We start from the raw sequence: 25,771 nt of genomic DNA, 5'->3' as shown, positions 1-25,771 counted from the left end.
TGTCAATCCTGTCCAACACTGAGAATCATTGTATAATAATAAAATAACATTTGATGACACATACAAGGGAAAAAAACTTTAAAACCCCCAAATCAAAACAATTAATTTTATCACTATTTATATATTTATTTATTTATATTTTTTATTTTGCACTCACATGTCTCTTTGGATGGTTTGTATTAGTTGGAAATAGCAATAAAATAGTTTATCCAAACCAAAATATGTTCTATAAAACATAAAATACTCATTGGATATACAGACAGTAATATAAAAAGAAAGAAAATGTAATCATCTGTAATTTTAATTGTTAAAAATATACAGCTCTAAGCAGAAAACATGATAAAGTGTCTAAAAAAAGTAAAGACTGATCCTTTAATAGTCTTCAAGCAGTGATAAATCAGACTGTTGACATTCTCCCACAGGACATTCTGAAATATTTAATATCCTTTATTAAGCCAACAGGAATGACATATAATTTAAAATACTTAAAATACTGTATCTATTAAATACTTAAAATACTGTATCTATTAAATACTTAAAATACTGTATCTATTAAATACTTAAAATACTGTATCTATTAAATACATTGGTTCACTGACCAAAGTACTGGCTGAAGCTATTCCATATTTTGAACTTGTGCATACCTTTTCATCTCGTTGGTGAAACTCTTGCACATTATTTTAAAATAGTTTTAGATGAAGTGACAGACTTGACAGCTTTGGTCGCAGTACTTATGATATGCGAACACCTGATATCATCACTGTTTTGGAAGTGATTCATGAGTGCATGTCATCACAACTGTATTTATTTTAATGAGTTCTGTCATGTTCTAGTTTTGATTTAGTAAACTAGTCTGGGAGTGGCAGTCCTCTTTTTGGCGATGTACGAGGGATTAAACTGGCTGTCCTATTAACGATGCACTAGATATAGATATATGGAATCAGCCACTAATTTGTCTAATGCCCATTTGACTCTGCTTTGTGCAGAGATACAGTCTTTATCACGGATAACGGTTCTGTGGTTCAGATTTATCTCGGAAATTTTTTAAATAAGTGGAATAAACTGTTTCTTAGTTCTGTTAAATATATATTGTAATAAACATAATTAAACGTAAAAAGTGTAATGATGGCAAAATGGATCAGTGGAAAATGTATGTATATTGAACATTTTATAACCCTATAAAGTTAGAAGATTCAAGAAATAACAATCATTGTAATGGACTATATAAATACATTTTAAATTAATACAATGAAGTTTGAACATACACAAATCCAATAATTAAACAAAACGTCCAAAAATTGTTAGATATTATGCATTTCCTAATGTAGGCTATATTTTTGTGTACGTTAAACATTATTGAGAGTTAAAATCCAGTTTGGGCTTCTACACCCATTATGACAACCTGAATGTACGAACAATGATAATGTAAATAGGAAAACTAATTTTATATGTAATTTTTGTTGCTAAAAAAAGACTCTTTTAGTCGGAAACATTTCATAGTGGCTGCAAACTCACAATCTATATTTAAAATCCATTAAAATGTTTATCATTGTGTTTATGGAGAAATAAACAAATTTGTTTTATAAGGCACTATTTTCCTAAAATGAAAATTTAATTATAACAGATAATGTCATGAAACAACTAAAGTGTATACTTTTGTGTTGATCATTTTGATTGGTTACTGTTGCAGTATGTATCAGGCCCATATGCCCAGATGTCATATCAGCCAGGGACACAAGGGGGCGCCATGCTACAAACCGTTCCAGTTGAGGTAAATTCACTTTGTTGTTTGTTACATCTCTTTGTTGTTGTCTTTTGTGTTTTTATTATATATTTTAATATACTTTGCTTCAAACTCATTGGACAGATTTGATGAAAGCTATATGTAACTTTCCTAAACAGTGGTATATTATATGTTTAATAACAATTAATATAATAAATTATTTATAATAAACACAGATCGTATTTCACCCCACCCCACTCTTAAGACTTAACACATCTAAAATAAACAGATAATAATAAATTTTCCAGGACTTCTAGATTATGGTAGCCCCTCTTCCATGACTAGTGATATTCAGTGTTGGGCTAGTAAATAATACTATTGCCATGCCCGATGGCTAGTGAAAAAAAGAAGTCAAATGTTGCAGTTAGTCGATTTTGTAAATATAAATATCCTGCCCCCCCCCACCTCACCCCACCCCAACCCTCCAATGTTAGTGTTTTAAGCTCTTATCTCCCTCTTTAGGTGACATATCTGATTATTACTATTATTTAGTAAAATTGTAACGTAGGGTTAGTGAATTTTTAATCGTGGATAGTAAATTTTCTAAATCACTGATCCCATGGCTAGTGGATTTTATAAAAACTCTAGAAGCCCTGTATTTCATAACATCGACTCATTGTGTTTATTGGAATTAATATCTTATTACTGGAGTTTATATGTTTGAGTGAAAATTGGTGAAGACAATGCAAAATAAAATACAATGTTTGGGGGCTGGGGGTGGTGGATGGTTACTCTGCCAACCTCCCCACCCACAAATCCCCACACAATAAAACAAACCCAAACACCAAAACCAATAACAACAAATTGTATTGTTTAAAGAACCAATATACCAATATATATGCATTGACTATCCTATTTTAGGCAATTTATTCACCTCATCTTACCCCCGGATTATTGTGATGGGGGTGCTATCAAATAAACATTCCTTTCTTTCTCAATTTAAAAAAGATTATTAATTCGCTAATTAATAAATTTAATCTGCTTGATTTGTTTCAGAATAACTGATCAACATTGCCAAAAAAACCTAGAGCCTGAAAGCAAAGAAGTCGGATACTCGTTGTCAAGACAAACGCAAGGAACTGACCCATTTCGTCCTGGTTACTCAAAAAAGTAAACATTGTTAACATCCATAGTAATGGAGCAGGAAAGATACAGACCAAAACGAAGACAGACTTGAGTGACGTCACCGACATTACCTGCTGTGTGGTACCGTTGTTATTACACGGTCTCACATACTTTCAACGTCAACAAGTGCTTCACGGCAAACTTATTTAGATTTTTAAACAATTTTATTTGTGAAAGTTAGAAAAGTTTGTGAATGTTGTTCTGTTCTCCATTTTGAGTTGTACGTTTACATGAAGGGATTGATATTTTTGAAACTATTTTGTGAAATTGTTTGTTTTTTATGTTCTATTGTAAAGAAAAAAACAGTTTTTTTTTAATCTATTGAAATTGTGCTATTTTTACATCAAATTTATGTGGTCTTTTTTATCTTAATGCCACTGTGATGTTTGTTCATGATTCATCAGTTCAAGATAGTCTGTTTCGATGGTACGTTAAAGTAATAGTGTAGACGTTTGTCAACATTCATTTTCATGTCAATCTTATGTTTGTCAACGTCTTCATTTTTATGCCAACCTTAAGTTTGTCAACATGTACATTTTCATCTCAACATATTTCCCTATCAACCTTTTTTTTATAGTGCTTAAAATACAGCAATCACATTGATTAGTATAATATCCAACTACCACTTCGCCTTCACTTCCACATCTATGGGATGTAGTTAAAGGCGTCGGAAGATTCCAGCGACTTAGGCGGTGGGAGGGGTCATTATATTAATTTGATTTTCAGGTGGGGTAGGGGTAATGTCTAATCTTTAGGTTTGTGAGCCTGCCACAACCGCCGCTTCCGAGACTTATGATTCTACCACGGATTTCATGATGTTAAATTTTTTTTTTTAAAGTTCTTTGAAATATTGAAAACAAAACTGCTTAAAAATTATGGGAAAAAAATAGATGGTCTGGTGCTTTGGACCCTCGTCCAAATCCACGCCTGGTAAGTAGATCTGCCGTTTTCGTGTTCGGGTGAAGGTTTTTCGCAAATGTTATTCAGACGGCATACAGCATACATCTTGTTTAGTGCTGTTAAATGTATTCGTTGACTTTGATCAAATCTATTGATGGGTATTAAAATGAGAGTGACTTCGCTCTGAAAAAAGGGAAATAATTAAAGGCAAAGTTATGAGCTCATCTCGTTAGCATATCGATGTTACAGATGGTATTTGCAATCATAAAAAATAAAATCAGAAACAATTTTTAAAATGATCAAGACCTATTTTCTTTTATCCTCGGCTTACCTGTGGCTGTTATAAATAGCGCATCGTTATTTGGAAACGACGGTTCTTTCATTACATTTGTATATTTTGCTTTCATTTATTTGTTGTGGTCAACACTGGAATTTTTATATCCTTTGCGTATGTTTCATAAGAAGTAAATACAACCAAAACCAATCCACACTTACCAACCCTACCTTTCTGGATTGAATTTGATATCAGAGTTTTTAAAAGGTGGAAAGAAACCTTCATTTCATTGATTGTTTTAAAGCATAGTTTTAAAAATATATAATTATATAAGAGCATAATAAATGCTAATCTATTTAGGTTTTCCTTTTTAAAAAAGAAGCGTCTTCCATTTGATATTTAAATGGATACGAATGGTTAACAGTTACACTTCAGTTCAAAGGCATCAATTATCCATTGTGCTTAAATCATCAACTATGGTAAATTTAATACCCACATCCTTAGTTTAAAAAATTAAATAAATTATTATTATTATCGAATATGCTCACATTTGAGAAGTTGGGCTGCGACTGGTTTGGAATGGGAATAGAGACAGATAACTAGTTTTTCAATATTAAACATTTAAATCCATGGTGCTGAGGGTCATATAATATATGTATATATATATATATATATATATATATACACACACACACACACACACATCTGACCAGTGCAAAATGTTAACTAAAACACATATTGTTTTATCTTGGTGAACTATAAGACTGTTAAGAGGTGAGAGAAAACTACTGACATTACCATGTACCAGTTGCAATGACCAACTTTCATTATGGCGCCAAGTGTTAGAGTTAAAAATATTGTTTTGTTCAACAACACCACTAGAGTCGCGGATCAGAGATGTCGATAACTGATGGAAATGAGGTGTACTCCAAAAAGGATTATGGCATTGGGAGAACGAACTCGAACTGTTGTTTTATGGTCAGTTCATCTTGGAAATGAAAAGAAAATGTAGGGAATTCTAAATAATTTTATTCTGTGAGTAAAGAGTAGTGGCAATTATGACGCCTTCTACCCTCCATCCTCCTTGTAATATGATTAATTCAGATACAAATGAGAAGTTATGAAGATTTTCGAAGAGTAATGCCTCAGCCAACACTTCAGTGTTTTTATTATTCCATCATATGTATATACACGAGTTCTAAACAGCAGATGTCTTTAAGAAGTAAGGACAAACTTTACCTAAGAACTTAGTTTCACCACTGTGAAAACAATCCACGGGTACATGTATGCATTTTTAAAATCATTATGAATGTGTATTTTTTCTTGTTTGCCGAAATTGCCTGTTGTGTATAAAATGTTTTGACTACACAATTACGGTTTTGTTGTTTTTATTGTTGTTTTCATTCACTGAATTTGTATTTGGTGATATTTCGAATGAGAATTTGTTCTTGGTGTTTGAATTTGATTAGGTTTAGATTCTGTTGTACCTTTTAAAATTTATTTTTACTTGACAGATTCATTTTATGGGTGTTAATGTCTCTATTCATCTCTGTCATTTTGTTGATGTTAATGTCTATCCGTCTGTCCGCCTCTTGTAATAACTTGACAAAAGTGCTGAGACTTGTACGTACGATCTTGTTGGTGACTGCTTTGTGTTTTTGTTTTTATGCATTTTTACTGTTTTCTATATTTGTTATGTTTAGTGTAAAGTGCATTTTTAGACGAACGCACTTTTTGTTGTATAAAGTTGCATCACATTTTTTTTCTTATTTAAACACTGATGGCTATTGCCAGCTTCAAATATTATTTTTATTTTAAGTTATTTTAATAAATCTCCTGAGTTTTTGATGTAACATCATCACTAAACAAAACTGTTCTGTTTTCTTCATTACTGGTGAATGTACGTAACATTTGTTTTACGACTATTTCAAGATGACGTCTTTGAGATAGGCCTAATTTATCTCAATCAGTATTTTACAGTCTTCTCCATGGGATACTATTTGAACTTTTTTACTTATCAAGTTCTAATGATACAATTCATGTTTGAACTAATAATCCAGATATCTCCTACGCACACAACACGATTACTTGGACATACGCTATACATGTACCGAAATATTAAATTTCGTATTTCTTTATGGTTTCGGTTTGCTGCTTTGGTTACAATTTAAAAAAAAAAAGAGGTGGTGTAGGGGTCAATAGGGATTTGAAATGCGCTTTCATAATATTTTTTACTTCGACCGCTTTCCTACTCACCACCCCAGCCCAACAACATCATGGTTCTTACTTTAAATTATTACAAAGTAATCCGCACTTATTAAAATATCCATTTTACGGCTTTATATATATAGCAATGCAAAGCAGAGTATTTGTTATCAATAGTGTATACAATGAATGTGTCGAAATATAGGTTTTGGAATTTAATGTGATATATCATCGATATCGGACCAACTCTGCTCATTATTGAAAAATACCTCACTTCATAAAAACATCGCTTACTTCACATTTAATTCTTCTTAACTTGTTATCGATATTGATCCAAGGTTATGCAAATGTGAACAGTGTGTGCTGTTTTAAATTACTTTTCATAGCTACATTTCCAAAAATATTTGTATAATCAGTAAATATTTATTTGAATGTAGCATATTCATTGCAAAACAAAAATGCAGCTCCAAGTTCAGCGCATTAAACGTTTCGCTAACGTTCGCGAACGATTTGATTTGTTCCCGACGTGGCCATTTGTTTTACTGTGAAGCGCATAAACCAGCCTAGCGGACTTTTTTCTGCTCAGTCTGACTGACCTCAGCACTGGTTTATGTGTTTTCTTCAAATGTAGCCCGTTAATAGTAGAATTATTATATAAAATTTAATCTTGAGTTCTCGAAAGAAAAAAAAAAGAACCAATTAAAAAAGGTATTTTAAATTTCAGCATAACGGTAATTTCAGCTATTAAAAGAAAAAACCCCAACATATTGTAACAAGCCAAACTTAATAGTTTGTGTCCATTTATTGGAAAATCGCTTTCTTTTTTTAATAATTAAAGTGACACCAAACATGAGTTCAGGTTTGCAATTTTTAAGGCAAATGAATTGTATATACACTGCGAAGTTGGAAAGACAATAAATCTCGATTCAGTGTCAGAATAGCTTAATAGTTGATGAGTATTACAGTTATTCAGTGAATAATGTCACTAATAATGCTAACAAGATGGAAATGAGGTCACTAGAATGACATGTTAATGTCCTGAGTCGAGTGTAGTTGGTGTCTCACATTAATAATTTAGAATTGGTTTATGCCACATTAAATTTACAAGCTGATGAATATTAATGATTATAAATATGTTTGCTCTGATAACTCAGTGTTTTATTCCAAGATTCCGTTATATATATATTAAAAATAAAATATAACTGTAAATAGCAGTTTCGTTTTGTACATTGTGTTTATTAACAACATACACGTTTCTCTCTTTTTTTTTCATTTTATTTTCTAATTTACGATATGTCTATCTGCATCAGATACAAGAATATTTATGTGTTTGCAACATAGATTTTAATTTAAATGTAGTTATTTGAGTGTCTTTTATTTATTTATTTTTGTATTTGAATGTTTTTTTTTTTTTATGTGTTTTGTTTTTCGACATACCATTAGAAGTAGCAAGTATTAATTTAATTTGTAACAGTTTTCTAATCTCAAAAAGACAACTGTTTCCAAGAATTGAATAATGAACTACTAATAGGAACGAGCTCTTCTGAAAAATAGACTCCAAATCGATGTTTTTTTTAATTACTCCCCTCCCCCACAACCATTTAATTAAAGCTGATAGATACTACGAGCTGGTCAAGATTTTATAGTAGAAAGAAATGGCATATTTGTTTAAGTACAATTTAAACTATGGATATTTGGTATACCATATATATGGTTATTTCGACACTTGGTGGAAGGAAGGAAAAGAGGAAACCCCTGTTGCTGCCAAACAAGCGAATCGTACCCCTACAATAAAAAAGCATCAAGGAATTTTAATATACACTTGCTAAAGGCTGGAGAATACATACCACGGCCATTGATGTACCATTTGTGGGGCACTGGCTAAGACAGAGAGAAAACACGAATCCATCCAGGGTTATTTCTTAGTAGAGTGCTACTGACAATTGTAATCCAGGTCTCGTACATTTTGTGGTGTAACAAAGACCGTGATATGTACTGTCCTGGCTGTGGGATGGTGCGTATAAAAATAGTTTTTCCTGTTATTTGAAAAACAGAGAGAGAGAGAGAGAGAGAGAGAGAGAGAGAGAGAGAGAGAGAGAGAGAGAGAGAGAGCGAGCAAGGGAGTGAGTAGCCCATGTCTGTGCCGTTCTTAATCCTATGTCTGACGCCATGTATTCGTAAATACAAATGCGTTGAGTGTGTCATTTAACATTCTTCTTCCCGTACATTTTATAGCTGGTCAGACTATTTTGTAAACCGTATCAAGTCAAATTCTTCAAAATTGTAATGTGTCATTTTGCGGCAAAACCCTTCATACTACTATAATTGGTTTAGTACAAAAGAAACAAAGAATCGCCGAATCATAGGCGTCGGAAGATGCCAACAGCTGGGGAGGAAGGGGAGGGGAAAAACACACACACAAACACACATCACAATTTATATTGTTTATAATCAATAAAACAATTTCTACAAACATGGACTTTTTTTTATCTAGCCCCCCCCCCCCCCCCCCCCCCCCCGCTTCCGATGCCTATGCAAATAAATGTAATTACATGTATACGAGTATTTAAAAAGAAAGTAAAGAAGATTAGCAAATGTGCTCTGCCTATGAGAATGTTTTCTCTCTTGGTTTTTTTTGTTTGTTTGTTTGTTTGTTTTGTTTTTAATTGCCTGTATGAAAAATAGTTTTTGTGAAATGTTTTGTTGTAATTTATATTGTCACGGCGTTATGGGTTTACGTGTCTTTTTCTTCTAAGAATGACTGGCGGTCTGTGTGCAGGCTCGTTCTGTTGTTTGGCTTTTTATGATGCCTCAGAACTGCAATAAATTCTCATCATTTCACATAACGTGTTGTTTGTTCGTTGAAACGTACACTGGTGTGTGACAACATCATGCTATAATATTGTATTCCCATGACCATTATGAGTCTGTGTGTCCTTGTCTTCTAGGAGTGAATCGTTTTGTTGTTTGGCTCATTTGTGACAACACAGCTTACCAGAGATCCACATGCCTTACCACTAACGTGTGTATATATTATATACTTAACATCAAACAGTTTAAATATCAAGCTTTCATAATAATTATTTTAATGAAGCTCGCTTGTCGAAATATTTGTACAGACTTTCTTTTTATTCCAAAGACCCATAAATCCTATAACTTATATATAAGTACCGTAGTTGTTTTTGTTTTTGGTTGTTGTTGGGGTTCTTTTTGTGCTTGGGGAGGGGGGTTAACATGGTTTTTTTGGGGCATTAGTTTGAAGGAAACGTAACTAAATGGCCTCTGTTGGTGAATAATAATTTAAAGTGTGAATAGGTTCAATTTTATGATGTCGGAATGTCTATTTGGGTGGAGCAAACATCTTCTGCACCCCTCCCTCTTCTCCGTGGTAATGCCCATAATTCAAAACTCATTTGTACCAACAGACAAACAAGAAGACAGGTAGGCAGGGATAGGCAGTGGGGGGGGGGGGGGGGGGGGGGGGGCGGCGGCGAAAAATTGAAAAAAGAGCACATTTTCAAGGGAAAAAGAAATATGCAAACCATAACTAAATAAAATATTAAAACAGACAAAATCAAAGAAATTTCAAGTATAACTGAATATTTTGTTTTTATTTGGTATTATTATTATTACTTGACAAAACTCACAATTTATCAAGATAAACAAGCATCTAAAAGCAAGGGAAATTTGTGTCGACTCTTCGGTACAAGCGCCCTTGTAGTGGTCTGACGTTTGTGTATTGTGATATTGGTGATCCCTCGTTGTTTGGAAGCTGGCGCAGAGCTTGTAACTAGTAAAAAAAACCAAAGAGAGAGATAATCTGTGATTATATTTTGTGTTAGAAAGTAATGTGTAATTTTTCCACAATAAACAATTATTGCCGATGACAAACTCAAAGAAATTGCACACATCATTTCATTTCAACTTATTTTCGTGCTTATATCCAATTAAGGTTCAAGCATGTTGTCCTGGGCACACACCTCAGCTACCTGGGCTGTCTGTCCAGGACAGTGGGTTAGTTGTTAGTTGGTTAGTGTGAAAGAAGAGGGTGTATAGTGGCCTTACCATTGAACCCTTAAGAATTCGCTCTGGGTTGGAGCCAGTACCGGGTTGCGAACCCTGTACCTTCCAGACTGTAGTCCGATGGCTTAACTACGACGCCACCGAGGCCGGTTTTGCACTCATCTATGATAGGCAAACGAACATGCACAAATATATATCCCATAGACTATAAATGTAAATATTACTTGGGCCATTTCTTATAATATAAGGGTCTCCCCCCCCCCCCCCCCCCCCCCCCCCCCCCCCCCCCCCCACCTGGAACACTTTGTTCATTGCAAATCATGCTAAAAATGAGCGAAACTTGTGTATTGTAATAATTATTCTAAGGTCCAGGGTTATATATAATATAGCTTCAGACAATTTAAAATTATTTGCAACAAACAGTCTTTCGGACAGGACAAAATGGAGAGCCTTATATAAAATGGCCCTTTATGTAAAGGACTATGGATTAAAACCATTACTTACAAAGCTCATATCTGGGCTCAAACTTTAAAAATAGAAAAGAAAACATTGGTTTAATGGCACCACATTACATTTAAAGATTCTTGATCCGCATGACACATGATATTTCCGTCTAAAACTTAATTCTTGAAATAGTAATCTCCCCAATAATATAATCGGCACTCCCACTAGTTTACCAAAATTATTCTAATTTTATTTAGAGAAAAGTTGTTTTCATGATGAGTTGAAGTATTTTCAACTGTCGCACGTCCTATCGATTCCCCAGGGTATACTGATGGAAAGAAATGAGGGATCACTACAGCATCAATGATCGCTAATACACATTTTTCTCACAGACAAAGACAGAAGGTTTCACTCAATTACTCACATTCTGACTGCTAATGTTGATCGGGTATCTCATGACAATATGGCGGACTGATTCCGAACATGGCGGTGTGGTCAGCGATCCCTGGTAGACTAGGAAGTCTTTTTGTAAAGGCAGCAACTGTCTGGGGTCGTAGAAAGCTTCTTTCTTCCAGTCTGCACCGAGCAATAAAAACCGATAAAACCGCTGAAACTGGTCATACAGTCAAACCTCAGTCAGTGTTGTATACAGTTATGCATATGACAGCTGGACATGTTTAACCATGTGTACCACAAGGGGAACATTCGTCTACATCCCCACAATATGATGCCTAAAGTGTTGGGAGAATTCGTAAGACAATGCGGTGCAACTGAAGAAGTGTGAACGTGACAGAAAATCGTGCAGTCGTTCTCTTCTCCATAGACGTACGGGCTCCCATTTTTGTAAAGGGGCAGGCTGATTTTTCTTTTCCAAATTAAACAAAAATGCCCGAATCATTTGTTGATATTTAATCGAGAAGTGGGCAATGGAAAATGAACCTAAACATTGAAATGTGGTATAACATACACATTTTTTCATATATTTGTTCATAAATATGTCCTAAATGAAAATCTGTTGGGTGCCACCTTTTTACTTTTGGGCATTTTTATTTAAAATGCAAAAAACAAGATGGCCGCCAACACCAAAGCCTTTATAAAATTCTAACTTGCCTATAATATTTTTAATGCTGGACCAATTGGGTTTTAAGGATCTCTGACTTAATAAATGTGCAAAACAATTATTATTTCCTTCTGTTTAAGTATAGGTATAGGCGTTTCCTCTTGAAACGTGGTCGAAACATGGCTGATCTTTCAACTGTTCGAAATCAGGGGCTCTGATCTCTGCTTCTGCTGTAAGGATCAAAAGTATCACCAGTGCAAGCCAGCAGCGTGCTGATTATATCCACAAAGATCTTGAAAAGAAACTTATCGATAATGAAGAATTTACAATAAGAGTACACAAGTCATATGTATCCACATGCACTTCAAATTCACACACCGGCCTCGGTGGCGTCGTGGATAGGCCATCGGTCTACAGGCTGGTAAGTACTGGATTCGGATCCCAGTCGAGGCATGGGATTTTTAATCCAGATACCGACTCCAAACCCTGAGTGAGTATTCCGCAAAGCTCAATGCGTAGATGTAAACCACTTGTACCGATCAGTGATCCATAACTGGTTCAACAAAGGCCATGGTTTGTGCTATCCTGCCTGTGGGAAACGCAAATAAAACATCCCTTGCTGCTAATCGGAAAGAGTAGCCCATGTAGTGGCGACAGCGGGTTTCCTCTCAAAATTTGTGTGGTCCTTAACCATATGTCTGACGCCATATAACCGTAAATAAAATGTGTTGAGTGCGTCGTTAAATAAAACATTTCTTTCTTTTTCAAATTCACACATTTCCCGAACACTGAGCACCCAAATAGATCCAAAAGTGAACCGCCTGTGCGTTGACGCTGGTCTGATCTACAAGAATTTGTCTTCAAGCAACATTGCATCATATGTGGTGAAGAACGTTTGCCACCGAAACACCCAGGTAGATGGAGAAAAGTAACAAAAGTGCTAACAGCTGATCGTGTTCGTCAACAATCATTCAAAGAACTTCTACAGATATGTTATGAAAGGAGAGATGAATTTCAAATAAAGTTTGTATACGTCTTGCAGGTGCTGCTGCAGATCTTCATGCAGCCGATGTACAATATCACCGGATTGCTGTCAAAAGTTCTGTAGTTCTAAAAAAACGTCAAGTCTGCACAATCCATGACACAAACAGCTGAAGCTATAAATGATGATTATTTGGATGCCATTATTGAAGAAATAAACAAAGATAAGAGTCGTGTGTGGGCAACTGTAGGACTTCGTGATTTGCAACTTGCGAGCAACTCAAAACATAAATTAGGCAGACATTAAGTACTTTCAAAATTATTAGATTACTTTGGTAATGATATTGTGGAAATGCAAATCAAAGGCTGTGCAAGTTTGACATGATTTAGACAACACGTCCCACACAAACTATGAAACGTAAATGATTACTATGAATAAATATGTTCATATGATGAAGTTTTCACGTCCAAAGTAGCTGCACAAAATTTATTGGAGAACAGGATTATTCTGAGCAAATGGGATTGAAAAAGGATTCCAAACCAGTCTTCCATTGGTATGATAACTAGGGCCCGAAGTATTTTTTTTACACCTAATGGATTTAAAGATTGCCATGGATTGGCAATCGAACATATACAACAGCTGGTTGTTGTTGATGATGATGATGATGAGGATGATGATGAGGATGAAAATGAACCCATTATCCCAAGACTATGCAATATTCAAATAAAAGAAGTCCATCTAAGTGAATTAACTGGCGTTCAGTTTAAACACTATGCGGGTCCAAACAACAGAACATCGCCAGTATTAGCCTTCCAGACAACTAATTGAACTGTGGGCGAAATGCATAGAAGTCACACAGACTGTGTTGCTCAGGCATTAGAAGAAGACATAGCTTGCCTATCAAATGTTACAAGTCAAAATCCTTGTCTGGGTTAATGACTAAAATGGCTACAGCAACAAAACATCCATGAAAAGCTACACAATACATGTTTGGACCACTAATAGATGCTGCACCGAGTCACCAAGATACAATCTTAACTACACTGATCTTCCTAGACCACAACATATTTTCCTTGCTGGTGCATTTCACTTGGAAATGGTAATTTTCAGGTGTACACATTTCTGTGAAAAAAGTCCAATGGTATTATGGTCGATATTAGTGCTTCTGCCAAAATAGGCCTACTAGATGACAAGTGCAATGATCTGCATGCAGTTCATGCACTCACAGGTTGCGATTCAACAAGCTACCCCTTTGGAAAGGGCAAAATATCTGCTATAAAGATGATGCTTAAACGATTCTAGAGAATTTCCTCCTTGGCACCCCCCTCATATTTCCCCCCTGTACAATACCCCTGGCATATTCCCCCAATAAATTCTTCCCCCAGTTTTGATATATGATGAATTGTATTATATTTTAAAATGTCCTTTATATTGCAATTTAAAACAATTTAAGCCCTACTATTGTTATATGCAGCAGCAATCACCTTTATATGTATGTTTATGTATTGTTTGCTTATGTTTTCTTTTTCCTGTACATGTATTGTATTTGTAATCTAGTTTATACAGATAAGCTGTATAGCTCAGTGTTAATAAAGAATTGAATTGAAATTGCTATATACTAATACAGTTATAGAGAACCTTTTAAAGTAGAAAAGTTACTTTCTAAACCTCTTAATGTAATTGTCAGTTAAGGAATTACACTGAATTACACTGAACAAGCATTTTTACCACTAATAATAGGTGGGCAATGACTGGGGAAAATTACTTAGGGGGGAAAGACAAGGGTGGGGAATGACTGGGAGGGGGAATGACAGGGGGGCAATGCCCTGATATCGCTTAAACATGATCTAACTTTAGAATGCATTGAAAACTCCGAGGAAGACAAAGAGCAAGTAATCAATGCTGGCAGAGAATTGTCGAGTGTCTTCTATGGATCCACAAAGTTCGACGTTACTCTTGATGACCTTCGACCTTCACGAACAAAGATAGCCTCCAACTTGATCCAGATACAGTACAACATAGCCTACGTGCTCATTACCAGTGTTGTTTGTGGAATTATGCTGAGGAGAAAGGTCCACCTGACCTTCATATAACAGACTATGGATGGCAAATCATTGATGGCTCACCTCAATCAGTGTTTGGTGTATCAGTAAGGATACCAATGGAACTTCTAAAAGTTGTTGAATGTGGATGACCAGACCTATTCTCGAAATGCATGCAGCTGTAAAACAAAGTGTGTCTCTTGTACATCATACTGTAAGTGTATGGGACAAGAGACATGCCACAATCCCAATATGAGTCCCAGTATGATGATGACAACGATGATGACTGTAATAATGGGGATGATGATGTCTGTGTTGCTGATGAAACAGAACTGTTGTAATCTGCACATCGACAGGGATTTACTGAAAAAACCAAAATATTCATTGGAATGGTAACTTTATAAACATTTGAATTTAACAAAATACAATACAGCATTACTGAAGCTTACAGTTCTTGTTTTAATCCATTTTTCATGTCAGAAAACATAAATATATCTTTCAATAATTCAAATCGGTCTATTTTTTTTTTTCCAGGGAATTTAGGATTTTATGAAGGCGTGTCGGCGGCCATTTTGTTTTTTACTTTTTAAAAAATATGCCCAAAGGTGAAAAAGTGACGCCCTACAGAATTTCATTCAGAACATTATTTTAAACAAATCTATAAAAAAAAAAAGGTTATTATACTCCATTTCAACGTTCACTTGATTCACTGCCCGACTAATTAGCATTACTGTCGAACAGCTATATTGGGCTCCAAACGAATCACTACGCCTTTCTACATGGATTACAACTAATATTGTGTGTGAAATAATGAAAATGCAAGGTGAAAAGGTTTAAGGCCAGCTCATTTTGCCCTAATATCTCTATCGTTTTCCCCCTGAATTTGAAGATTTCCTCCAGCACAAGTTGCACCCCCTCACCCCCACCCCCCCACCCCCTCCCCCCACCCCCGTCTCGTACGCGTATGCTCTTCTCTGAATAAACACGTATGTGGTAATCAAATGTAAGAGAAACAACCGATATTTAGGCCTACCTTCCAGATTTCAATTTACGTTATGACAATAAAAGTTAATTGTATTATTTCTCTCCTTTTTGCTTCAAACACAGGCCTAGGCCTACAGGTAAATAAAAAGTGTAAGTGCATCATGATACACCTATTCTTTTCCCCCAAAAGAGTCGCTGTATCATAACACACCTAAACATTTTGAGAAAAAGGTAGGTGTATTGGTGAATGGGTGTATCAGTGATAACACTTACACTTTTAACAAAATAAACCGGAAGTGGGTATACAATACAATGTTGTAAAAACAGACTAAATACAGTTTATTGTCATAAAACAGGCCAGTGTATTCTATATTAGATAATTCCGAAGAATACTCTAATAAAGTGGCCTTTTTAAAGAGACCTATGTGAAGTGTGTTGGACGAGTTTGAAAATAATTTGAAAGATATGTGGAACTGGATGTAGTTCTATGCTAGAGCGTTCACTTGATGTGCGATAGATCATAGGATCAACTCCCTTCCATGAACCAAAATGGCATACAAGCTTTTGAAACGAGCAGGTGTGTGTGTGTGTGTGTGTGTGTGTGTGTGTGTGTGTGTGTGTGTGTGTGTGTGTATCTGTGTGTGTGTGTATGTGTGTGTGTGTGTGTAATATTAAATTCGTTAGAATAAAAGCCGAATTTTACTTTTAAACATATTAGGACAAATTCTGTCCATCTCTCCATGTAAAGTAATATCCCATACTTCTATACCAATGAGTTATGTTCAGTTACAATAAATCAACATGTAGTATGATTTATTTTGTTTTTCTAAAGATTTAAAAAAAAAAAAAAGTTACAGATGCATGTTGTGCGATGATAAACCGACTGTCTGGATTCATGCGTGTGGAACAAAAAATGACCTGAGGATCGTATTAAGTAATCAACAAAGAACCAAATAGTTAGAAAAGAAACCCGACAGTGGAGGAGCAGGGGGAATGAATAGTAGAAGAAAACAAACTCCTACTTAGTAGAGGAATCCTCGTCACCTCTGACACAAACATTCTTAGTTCTTCGTTATGGTTAAACAGAGATTCCTGAAAAAAAGTTTATTTGTTATGTTTAACGACACCACTAGAGCACATTGATTTATTAATTATCGGCTATTGGATGTCAAACATTTGGTAATTTGATATATAGTCACAGAGAGGAAACCCGCTAAATTTTTCCATGAGTAGCAAGAGATCTTTTATATGCACCATCCTACAGACAGGACAGCACATGCCACGACCTTTGATACACCAGTGGTGATGCAATGCCTGGAACGAGAAATAGCCCAAATGGACTCACAGACGGAGATCGATCCCTAGACCTACCGCGCATCAGGCGAGATCTTTACCACTGGGCTATATCCCGCCCCAGAGATTCCTGAAAGACAAATTAACCAGAAAACTAGTTCACTGAATTCTGCTTAAAAGGAACTGGCCAGAGTTTGCTGCCATTGTAAGTTGTTTCCGGCTAATAGAATATTTTAATGACTACAATTACATGCTGCCATTGTAAGTTGTTTCCGGCTAATAGAATATTTTAATGACTAAAATTACATGCTGCCATTGTAAGTTGTTTCCGGCTAATAGAATATTTTAATGACTACAATTACATGTTGCCATTGTAAGTTGTTTCCGACTAATAGAATATTTTAATGACTAAAATTACATACTAAATATAATTTCTTCTTCAGAATATCAGTATCTGTATATTCAATGTGTTTTCCTTCGTCCTAATGGGATTTGGTCTTCCAATAATATCATGCGTACTAAAAAATATGTGTTTAATACACAGCCTTTGATATTTTTATTAAGAAATATGTGTTTAATATGCAAATTTAGTCACAAAAACGTCTCTGTTAGTTGGGAGTAACCTCGGCCGAATACTCTGCCGTTCGAAAGCTAGACGGACATTCGGACGGTTATGATCGCTCTCTCAGCCAGAGATAACTCTATAGCGAAAACACGGAATTGCTATCTACCACCGGTAGACAAAGATTCCCGCTCTAATAAAATAATAACCCTATGGATGACGTTAAATACCATAACATTGATAATTTTTGAGTTTGTCGATAACAAATATTTCACATATTAACCACAAATGTTTTCGTTATACAAAATAATCTCTAACTGAGAGAGCGATCATAACAATCGAAATATCCGTCTGGCTCTCGAACGGCAGAGTACTCGGGCTAGCAGCATCTTAACAAAGATGTTTGTAATTAGGAGAGGGGAGACAAGATGGATAATTTCTTCCCAATCCTTTATATATATATTGAATCAACAATGACAACAAATTCAGGACAGTCCCTTTAACTGAGATTTCGAAAGTCCTAGAGGGCGCGAGTGTAGTCAATGAAACAAAAAAAAGCTGGCATGAATAAATGGGAGTGGAGTAGGATGACTGGGTCAAACATCAGTCTGACTGAAATCCAATCACATTAATCAGACTAACAGCGATCGGATTTCAGGCAGATCGAATAACAGTTGCGTTCGTATTTAAGTAGAATGGGCAGAAAGGTCAAGGCAAAACAGAAAACACGGTGTGGGTTTGCTCGAGTGTACTCTAGCTGTGGTCTAAAGTATAGATCACTTCTAAAGGACAGTCGAGCTGTGTGTGCGTGCGCGTTCGTGTGTGTGTATATGTGCGTGTATGTGTGTGTATGTGTGTGTGTGTAATTATGTATGTGTGGCTATGTATGTGTGTAGTTATGTATGTGTAGTGATATGAGTGTTTGTGTGTGTGTGTGTGTGTAATTATGTATGTGTGGTTATGTATGTGTGTGTGTGTGTGGTTATGTGTGTGTGTGTGTGTGTGTGTAATTATATATGTGTGGCTATATATGTGTGTAGTTATGTATGTGTAGTTATGTGTGTGTGTGTGTGTGTAATTATGTATGTGTGGCTATGTATGTGTGTAGTTATGTATGTATAGTTGTGTGTGTGTGTGTGTTTGTGTATGTGTGTGTTTGTGTGTGTATGTATGTGTGTGTTTGTGTGTGTGTGTGTTTTTGTGTGTGTGTGTGTGTGTATGTGTATGTGTATGTGTTTGTTTGTGTGTGTGTGTTTGTGTGTGTGTGTGTATGTGTGTGTAGTTATGTATGTGTGGTTATGTGTGTTGTGTGTATGTGAGTGTCGTGTGTCAGAGAGAGAGAGAGCGAGAGAGAGCGAGAGAGAGAGAGAGAGAGAGAGAGAGAGAGAGAGAGAGAGAGAGACAGAGAGAGAGAGAGAGAGAGAGAGAGAGAGAGAGAGAGAGAGAGAGAGTATATATATGTAAATATACGAGTACACATGGTAAAACTAAAATACCGTACATACCTGAAGAAACACACCGATCACCACCAGCCCATCTAGTTTAGTCACAGCGTTGTCGAAACTACCGTACTTCTGATTGTAGTGGATGAGATGTATCTGTGCAGAGACATTTACTCAGCGTCACTACTGAAAATCAGTACTAGTCAACCTCGTCAGTGCAAACGAGCAGACAGAAGATTAAGTTCATTTAATAAAGATTGAGCTTCATTCAGTAAATTTGTATACACAAATAAGTTAGGAAATCTAAGCCTCGGGTTTTTATGTTAGTGGAGTGAGACCATGTAACTGCGATCGCCTGTAAACACGTGCTAAGGTGCTGCTCAACAAATATTCCTTTTCTTTTCCTCTGTTATATGCACACGGTGTGAACAGTAATGCTAGGCTTAGACTGTCAACTGTCACGATGTTGGCCAATTCGACGGTTGCATTGTAATTTCCCCAACTCGCGACTTACGACGAGTGCGCTCAGATGAACAACTAATGGGTTATACGACGAGAATCTAGTTTTAAGAGCGCTCAGACTAGCAAATGGATAGTCATAGAAATCGTGAGAGCAGAAAGTTGGCCAACTGTGTTGTGGCAGTTGGTAGTCTGACCCTAGAATAAATCACACCAGTAAAACATGGTTCGATATGATGTATCAATGGAATGATATCATGTTTGCTTGTGCAGTGTGCCAGGTTTAGACTGTCAACTGACACGACGGTTGCGCTGTAATTCCCTCAACTGCCAACTTACGACGGGTGCGCTCAGCTTAACAACTAATCGGTCGTAGAAGTCGTATACGATGAAAATCGAATTGTAAGAGCGCTCAGACTAGCAACAGGACAATCGTAGAAGTCGTGAGAGCAATAAGTTAGCCAACTTTGTCAAAGCAGTTGGTAGTCTGAGCCTAGCATTACTTCCAACATGACATATTAATAAACTATGATTACAAATGCACTTTTCACATGAGGGTCGGGATTTATCTCAGCGATGTAGCGCCCACTCGAGGCGCGATGAATTGTGGTCCCTGATCGTTCTTCCTTGATGGACGTTGTATATCGGGTCGGTCTGGGATCGATCCCTGTCGGTGGGCCCATTGGGCTATTTCTCGTTCCAGCCAGTGCACCACGACTGGTATATCAAAGGCCGTGGTATGTACTACTCTGTCTGTGGGATGGTGCGGAGACATAGCTGGGGATTTTCAGGTGGTACGCAGATTAAAACACTATTGGCATAGAGCATACATCATATAAAACAAAAATATATTTGTAATCTCAGGTGGTACGCAGCTGCGTACCTGTGTATATGGGAGCTAGGCCCTGTGATGCATATAAAAGATCCATTGCTGCTAATCGAAAAGAGTAGTCCATAAAGTGGCGACAGCAGGTTTTCTCTTTCAATATCTGTGTGATCCTTAACCATATGTTTGACGCCATAGAACCGTAAATAAAATGTGTTGAGTGCGTTGTTAAATAAAACATTTCCTTCTTCTTCTTGTATATCAGTGTCTGCAGTATGTTCTGTCTTGTCCATGGAAAAGTGCATATATGTAACAGACAAATCAACCTTCACTCAACCCTCCAGCGCTCTATAAAACTATATAGTCCTTCCCACAGGACACGCCTTTTTTATACATGTACTATGGAATTTACTACAAGTTATTTTTTTTGAGCCCGTTTGTTTTTTAAATTGCATACAAAAATAGTAAACAAAAATTGTTATTTCCAAAACACTTTTACTTTCCTTCTTACTTCAAACCAAACTGAATTTTTCAGAAAAAAACATTTTTGTAGGCGGATGGGATGACTATAGCTACTGCCAGTAGGAACACTTTATACTAACACTACTACACATAAAGACGCATTGCTACGTTTTGGTACAAATAGATCGTGTCTATGCCAGGGCCGTACCATGATCAAAATCATGAGGGGCACTACTTTGTATAAACAAATGAAACACTTTACAAATTAAACACGGAGATGTGTATGCTATTTTCTGGAGTAAAAAAAAAAGGTGAGATTCTCAGGAGGGCAACTGCCCTCCCCCCTGCTCCCCAGAGGATACGGCCCTGTATGCGGAGCGGGGGGGGGGGGGGGGGGCGTGGGGCGTGTGTGTTTGTCTCTTCTCACTAGATCAAGTTTTGAAATAATAAAATGTTAGATACCAGAGTCGTTATTTAAAATAAAATATGATGAATTTCTATATAATATAATAACATGACACATCTGTGAAGTGGTCTTATACCCACTCTCCAATGTGATGCATGTCTGAAGTGGTGTTATACCTTCTTTATGTTTTTGTGCACTCCATCCAATAAGCTATGAAGTTCTGCTATCCAATCCCTCTAATATATTATAACGTGTAGCCTACACGAAGTGGTGTTCCGCACATGCCTATATACACTGATTTCAAAAACTTAGAATCAGTGGTATTTCATAACAGTATAAAGTCACCGATTCTAATTCTTGAAATACATACTTTTACTGTTTGTCATTAAATGCATTTTGAACTATGCCTATTGTACTATAAATACCATTATAATCAGAATCATATTTGCTTTGCCAAAATTAATAATAAAAAAGGTTTTAAGTAAGGTTTAATTTTTAAGTAATGTTTAATTTTAAGGGGGAGGGGTTACTTTTATAATATTTACGCTGCCTAATGACTATTGGGTCGTTGTGATGAGTTTAGTGGAAACGTTTGTATTTACCTCTCCGTCAAATTTAAAGCCATCGAGTTCGTGCTCGGAGCCTCTTCGGAGTCTGTTTCCAACGTGAAGATGCAATTTATAGAAGACGTACACGTCCTGCGGTCGGTACGGAACCCCTGTCAAGACCGGTGACGAGCCGGTAGCCTGGAACTGTGGCGCATTACCTGACAAAGTTCCAGAGAAATGACCACCGATAACCTAGTTTACTCTTCTGATTGGCATAAAAAATACATTTGTAGTTACCACATACATCAAGACGACTAAGGCCCCGTTCAACGAAGCGTTCTTTGAGCTAAGATCACCTTAAGTGCACTACTACCTTATGCACTTAAGGCGATCTTAGCGCTAAGATCCCTTTGTGGAACGGACCCAGAAACGTATGTTTTGCCCAAATTACGCAAATAGTAAATTGCAATTCAAAGGCAGGTGCAAGATTTTTTTTACAGAGGGAGAACAACGTTTGAAAAGGGAACCCAGAGTATTAAGAGAACCCAGAGTATTAAGAGAACCAAGAGTATTAAGAGAACCAAGAGAACCCAGAGTATTAAGAGAACCAAGAGAACCCAGAGTATTAAGAGAACCAAGAGAACCCAGAGTATTAAGAAAACCAAGAGAACCCAGATTATTAAGAGAACCCAGAGTATTAAGAGAACCCAGAGTATTAAGAGAACCAAGAGAACCCAGAGTATTAAGAGAACCAAGAGAACCCAGAGTATTAAGAGAACCCAGAGTATTAAGAGAACCAAGAGAACCCAGAGTATTAAGAGAACCAAGAGAACCCAGAGTATTAAGAGAACCAAGAGAACCCAGAGTATTAAGAGAACCCAGAGTATTAAGAGAACCAAGAGAACCCAGAGTATTAAGAGAACCAAGAGAACCCAGAGTATTAAGAGAACCAAGAGAACCCAGAGTATTAAGAGAACCAAGAGAACCCAGAGTATTAAGAGAGCCCAGAGTATTAAGAGAACCCAGAGTATTAAGAGAACCAAGAGAACCCAGAGTATTAAGAGAAGCAAGAGAACCCAGAGTAGTAAGAGAACCAAGAGAACCCAGAGTATTAAGAGAACCAAGAGAACCCAGAGTATTAAGAGAACCCAGAGTATTAAGAGAACCCAGAGTATTAAGAGAACCAAGAGAACCCAGAGTATTAAGAGAACCCAGAGTATTAAGAGAACCCAGAGTATTAAGAGAACCAAGAGAACCCAGAGTATTAAGAGAAGCAAGAGAACCCAGAGTATTAAGAGTATTAAGAGAACCAAGAGAACCCAGAGTATTAAGAGAACCAAGAGAACCCAGAGTATTAAGAGAACCCAGAACCCAGAGTATTAAGAGAACCCAGAGTATTAAGAGAACCCAGAGTATTAAGAGAACCAAGAGAACCCAGAGTATTAAGAGAAGCAAGAGAACCCAGAGTATTAAGAGAACCAAGAGAACCCAGAGTATTAAGAGAACCAAGAGAACCCAGAGTATTAAGAGAACCCAGAGTATTAAGAGAACCAAGAGAACCCAGAGTATTAAGAGAACCCAGGGTATTAAGAGAACCCAGAGTATTAAGAGAACCCAGAGTATTAAGAGAACCAAGAGAACCCAGAGTATTAAGAGAACCCAGAGTATTAAGAGAACCAAGAGAACCCAGAGTATTAAGAGAACCAAGAGAACCCAGAGTATTAACAGAACCCAGAGTATTAAGAGAACCAAGAGAACCCAGAGTATTAAGAGAACCCAGAGTATTAAGAGAACCAAGAGAACCCAGAGTATTAAGAGAACCCAGAGTATTAAGAGAAGCAAGAGAACCCAGAGTAGTAAGAGAACCAAGAGAACCCAGAGTATTAAGAGAACCAAGAGAACCCAGAGTATTAAGAGAACCCAGAGTATTAAGAGAACCCAGAGTATTAAGAGAACCAAGAGAACCCAGAGTATTAAGAGAACCCAGAGTATTAAGAGAACCCAGATTATTAAGAGAACCAAGAGAACCCAGAGTATTAAGAGAAGCAAGAGAACCCAGAGTATTAAGAGAACCAAGAGAACCCAGAGTATTAAGAGAACCCAGAGTATTAAGAGAAGCAAGAGAACCCAGAGTAGTAAGAGAACCAAGAGAACCCAGAGTATTAAGAGAACCAAGAGAACCCAGAGTATTAAGAGAACCCAGAGTATTAAGAGAACCCAGAGTATTAAGTGAACCAAGAGAACCCAGAGTATTAAGAGAACCCAGAGTATTAAGAGAACCAAGAGAACCCAGAGTATTAAGAGAACCCAGAGTATTAAGAGAACCAAGAGAACCCAGAGTATTAAGAGAACCAAGAGAACCCAGAGTATTAAGAGAACCAAGTGAACCCAGAGTATTAAGAGAACCCAGAGTATTAAGAGAACCCAGAGTATTAAGAGAACCAAGAGAACCCAGAGTATTAAGAGAACCCAGAGTATTAAGAGAACCCAGAGTATTAAGAAAACCAAGAGAACCCAGAGTATTAAGAGAACCAAGAGAACCCAGAGTATTAAGAGAACCCAGAGTATTAAGAGAACCAAGAGAACCCAGAGTATTAAGAGAACCAAGAGAACCCAGAGTATTAAGAGAACCCAGAGTATTAAGAGAACCAAGAGAACCCAGAGTATTAAGAGAACCCAGAGTATTAAGAGAACCAAGAGAACCCAGAGTATTAAGAGAACCAAGAGAACCCAGAGTATTAAGAGAACCCAGAGTATTAAGAGAAGCAAGAGAACCCAGAGTAGTAAGAGAACCAAGAGAACCCAGAGTATTAAGAGAACCAAGAGAACCCAGAGTATTAAGAGAACCCAGAGTATTAAGAGAACCAAAAGAACCCAGAGTATTAAGAGAACCCAGAGTATTAAGAGAACCCAGAGTATTAAGAGAAGCAAGAGAACCCAGAGTATTAAGAGAACCAAGAGAACCAAGAGAACCCAGAGTATTAAGAGAACCAAGAGAACCCAGAGTATTAAGAGAACCCAGAGTATTAAGAGAACCCAGAGAACCCAGAGTATTAAGAGAACCCAGAGTATTAAGAGAACCCAGAGTATTAAGAGAACCAAGAGAACCCAGCGTATTAAGAGAACCCAGAGTATTAAGAGAACCAAGAGAACCCAGAGTATTAAGAGAACCAAGAGAACCCAGAGTATTAAGAGAACCCAGAGTATTAAGAGAACCAAGAGAACCCAGAGTATTAAGAGAACCAAGAGAACCCAGAGTATTAAGAGAACCCAGAGTATTAAGAGAACCAAGAGAACCCAGAGTATTAAGAGAACCAAGAGAACCCAGAGTATTAAGAGAACCAAGAGAACCCAGAGTATTAAGAGAACCCAGAGTATTAAGAGAACCAAGAGAACCCAGAGTATTAAGAGAACCAAGAGAACCCAGAGTATTAAGAGAACCCAGAGTATTAAGAGAACCAAGAGAACCCAGAGTATTAAGAGAACCAAGAGAACCCAGAGTATTAAGAGAAACCAGAGTATTAAGAGAACCAAGAGAACCCAGAGTATTAAGAGAACCAAGAGAACCCAGAGTATTAAGAGAACCCAGAGTATTAAGAGAACCAAGAGAACCCAGAGTATTAAGAGAACCAAGAGAACCCAGAGTATTAAGAGAACCAAGAGAACCCAGAGTATTAAGAGAACCAAGAGAACCCAGAGTATTAAGAGAACCCAGAGTATTAAGAGAGGGGATGCAAAAATACATTCAGTTGCAGTACATAAGTGGTAATATTTCCCAGAAATAGGCATACAAAGGCAACCAATACATTTTATGTTCCCTGCTAAAAACCAATACGTTAATTGTATTCATTTGCTAAAGCACTGGATATTTCGAGGAGTGCGCACCTGAACACCCTCCTCTTGGAATTGTGGCTGCAATTCATGTTCAAAATGCTGCAATTGCCGACAATA

General features: G+C 36.7%; 2 protein-coding genes and 1 long non-coding RNA gene across 3 annotated transcripts; 2 read left to right on the top strand and 1 right to left on the bottom strand.

The window, feature by feature from the left end:
* The first annotated feature begins 1,583 nt into the window (after positions 1–1,583).
* On the top strand, positions 1,584–8,687 carry LOC121382212. The gene is made up of 2 exons (XR_005959132.1): positions 1,584–1,771; positions 2,780–8,687. It is a non-coding gene; the product is annotated as an uncharacterized LOC121382212 (long non-coding RNA).
* A 1,270-nt stretch (positions 8,688–9,957) lies between these two features.
* Positions 9,958–22,126, bottom strand: LOC121381776 (carbonic anhydrase-like). Its single transcript, XM_041511129.1, has 5 exons — positions 22,118–22,126; positions 21,875–22,018; positions 19,183–19,275; positions 11,179–11,367; positions 9,958–10,077 (listed from the first exon to the last, which is right to left on the bottom strand). The coding sequence occupies exons 1-5, from the start codon at positions 22,124–22,126 to the stop codon at positions 9,958–9,960; spliced, it is 555 nt and encodes a 184-aa protein (XP_041367063.1).
* A 127-nt stretch (positions 22,127–22,253) lies between these two features.
* Positions 22,254–25,589, top strand: LOC121381775 (titin homolog). The gene is made up of 4 exons (XM_041511127.1): positions 22,254–22,278; positions 22,323–23,196; positions 23,234–24,049; positions 24,215–25,589. The coding sequence occupies exons 1-4, from the start codon at positions 22,254–22,256 to the stop codon at positions 25,587–25,589; spliced, it is 3,090 nt and encodes a 1,029-aa protein (XP_041367061.1).
* Positions 25,590–25,771: the final 182 nt, after the last annotated feature.

The sequence above is a fragment of the Gigantopelta aegis genome, chromosome 9 (assembly GCF_016097555.1).
Source record: "Gigantopelta aegis isolate Gae_Host chromosome 9, Gae_host_genome, whole genome shotgun sequence".
Classification (NCBI taxonomy): domain Eukaryota; kingdom Metazoa; phylum Mollusca; class Gastropoda; order Neomphalida; family Peltospiridae; genus Gigantopelta; species Gigantopelta aegis.
This window is presented reverse-complemented; position numbering and strand designations above follow the sequence as displayed.

What these genes read in the sequence shown, in the direction of transcription:
- LOC121381776 (XM_041511129.1), bottom strand. An exon ending in GCTTTAAATTTGACGGAGAG is followed by an intron (nt 19,276 to 21,874) that starts GTAAATACAAAC and finishes GTCTCTGCACAG; the next exon opens with ATACATCTCATCCACTACAA. An exon ending in TGATCGGTGTGTTTCTTCAG is followed by an intron (nt 11,368 to 19,182) that starts GTATGTACGGTA and finishes CTGTATGACCAG; the next exon opens with TTTCAGCGGTTTTATCGGTT.
- LOC121381775 (XM_041511127.1), top strand. Translation starts at nt 22,254, where the DNA reads ATGTTTTGCCCAAATTACGCAAATA. An exon ending in TTGCCCAAATTACGCAAATA is followed by an intron (nt 22,279 to 22,322) that starts GTAAATTGCAAT and finishes TTTTTTACAGAG; the next exon opens with GGAGAACAACGTTTGAAAAG. An exon ending in AAGAGAACCCAGAGTATTAA is followed by an intron (nt 24,050 to 24,214) that starts GTGAACCAAGAG and finishes GTGAACCCAGAG; the next exon opens with TATTAAGAGAACCCAGAGTA.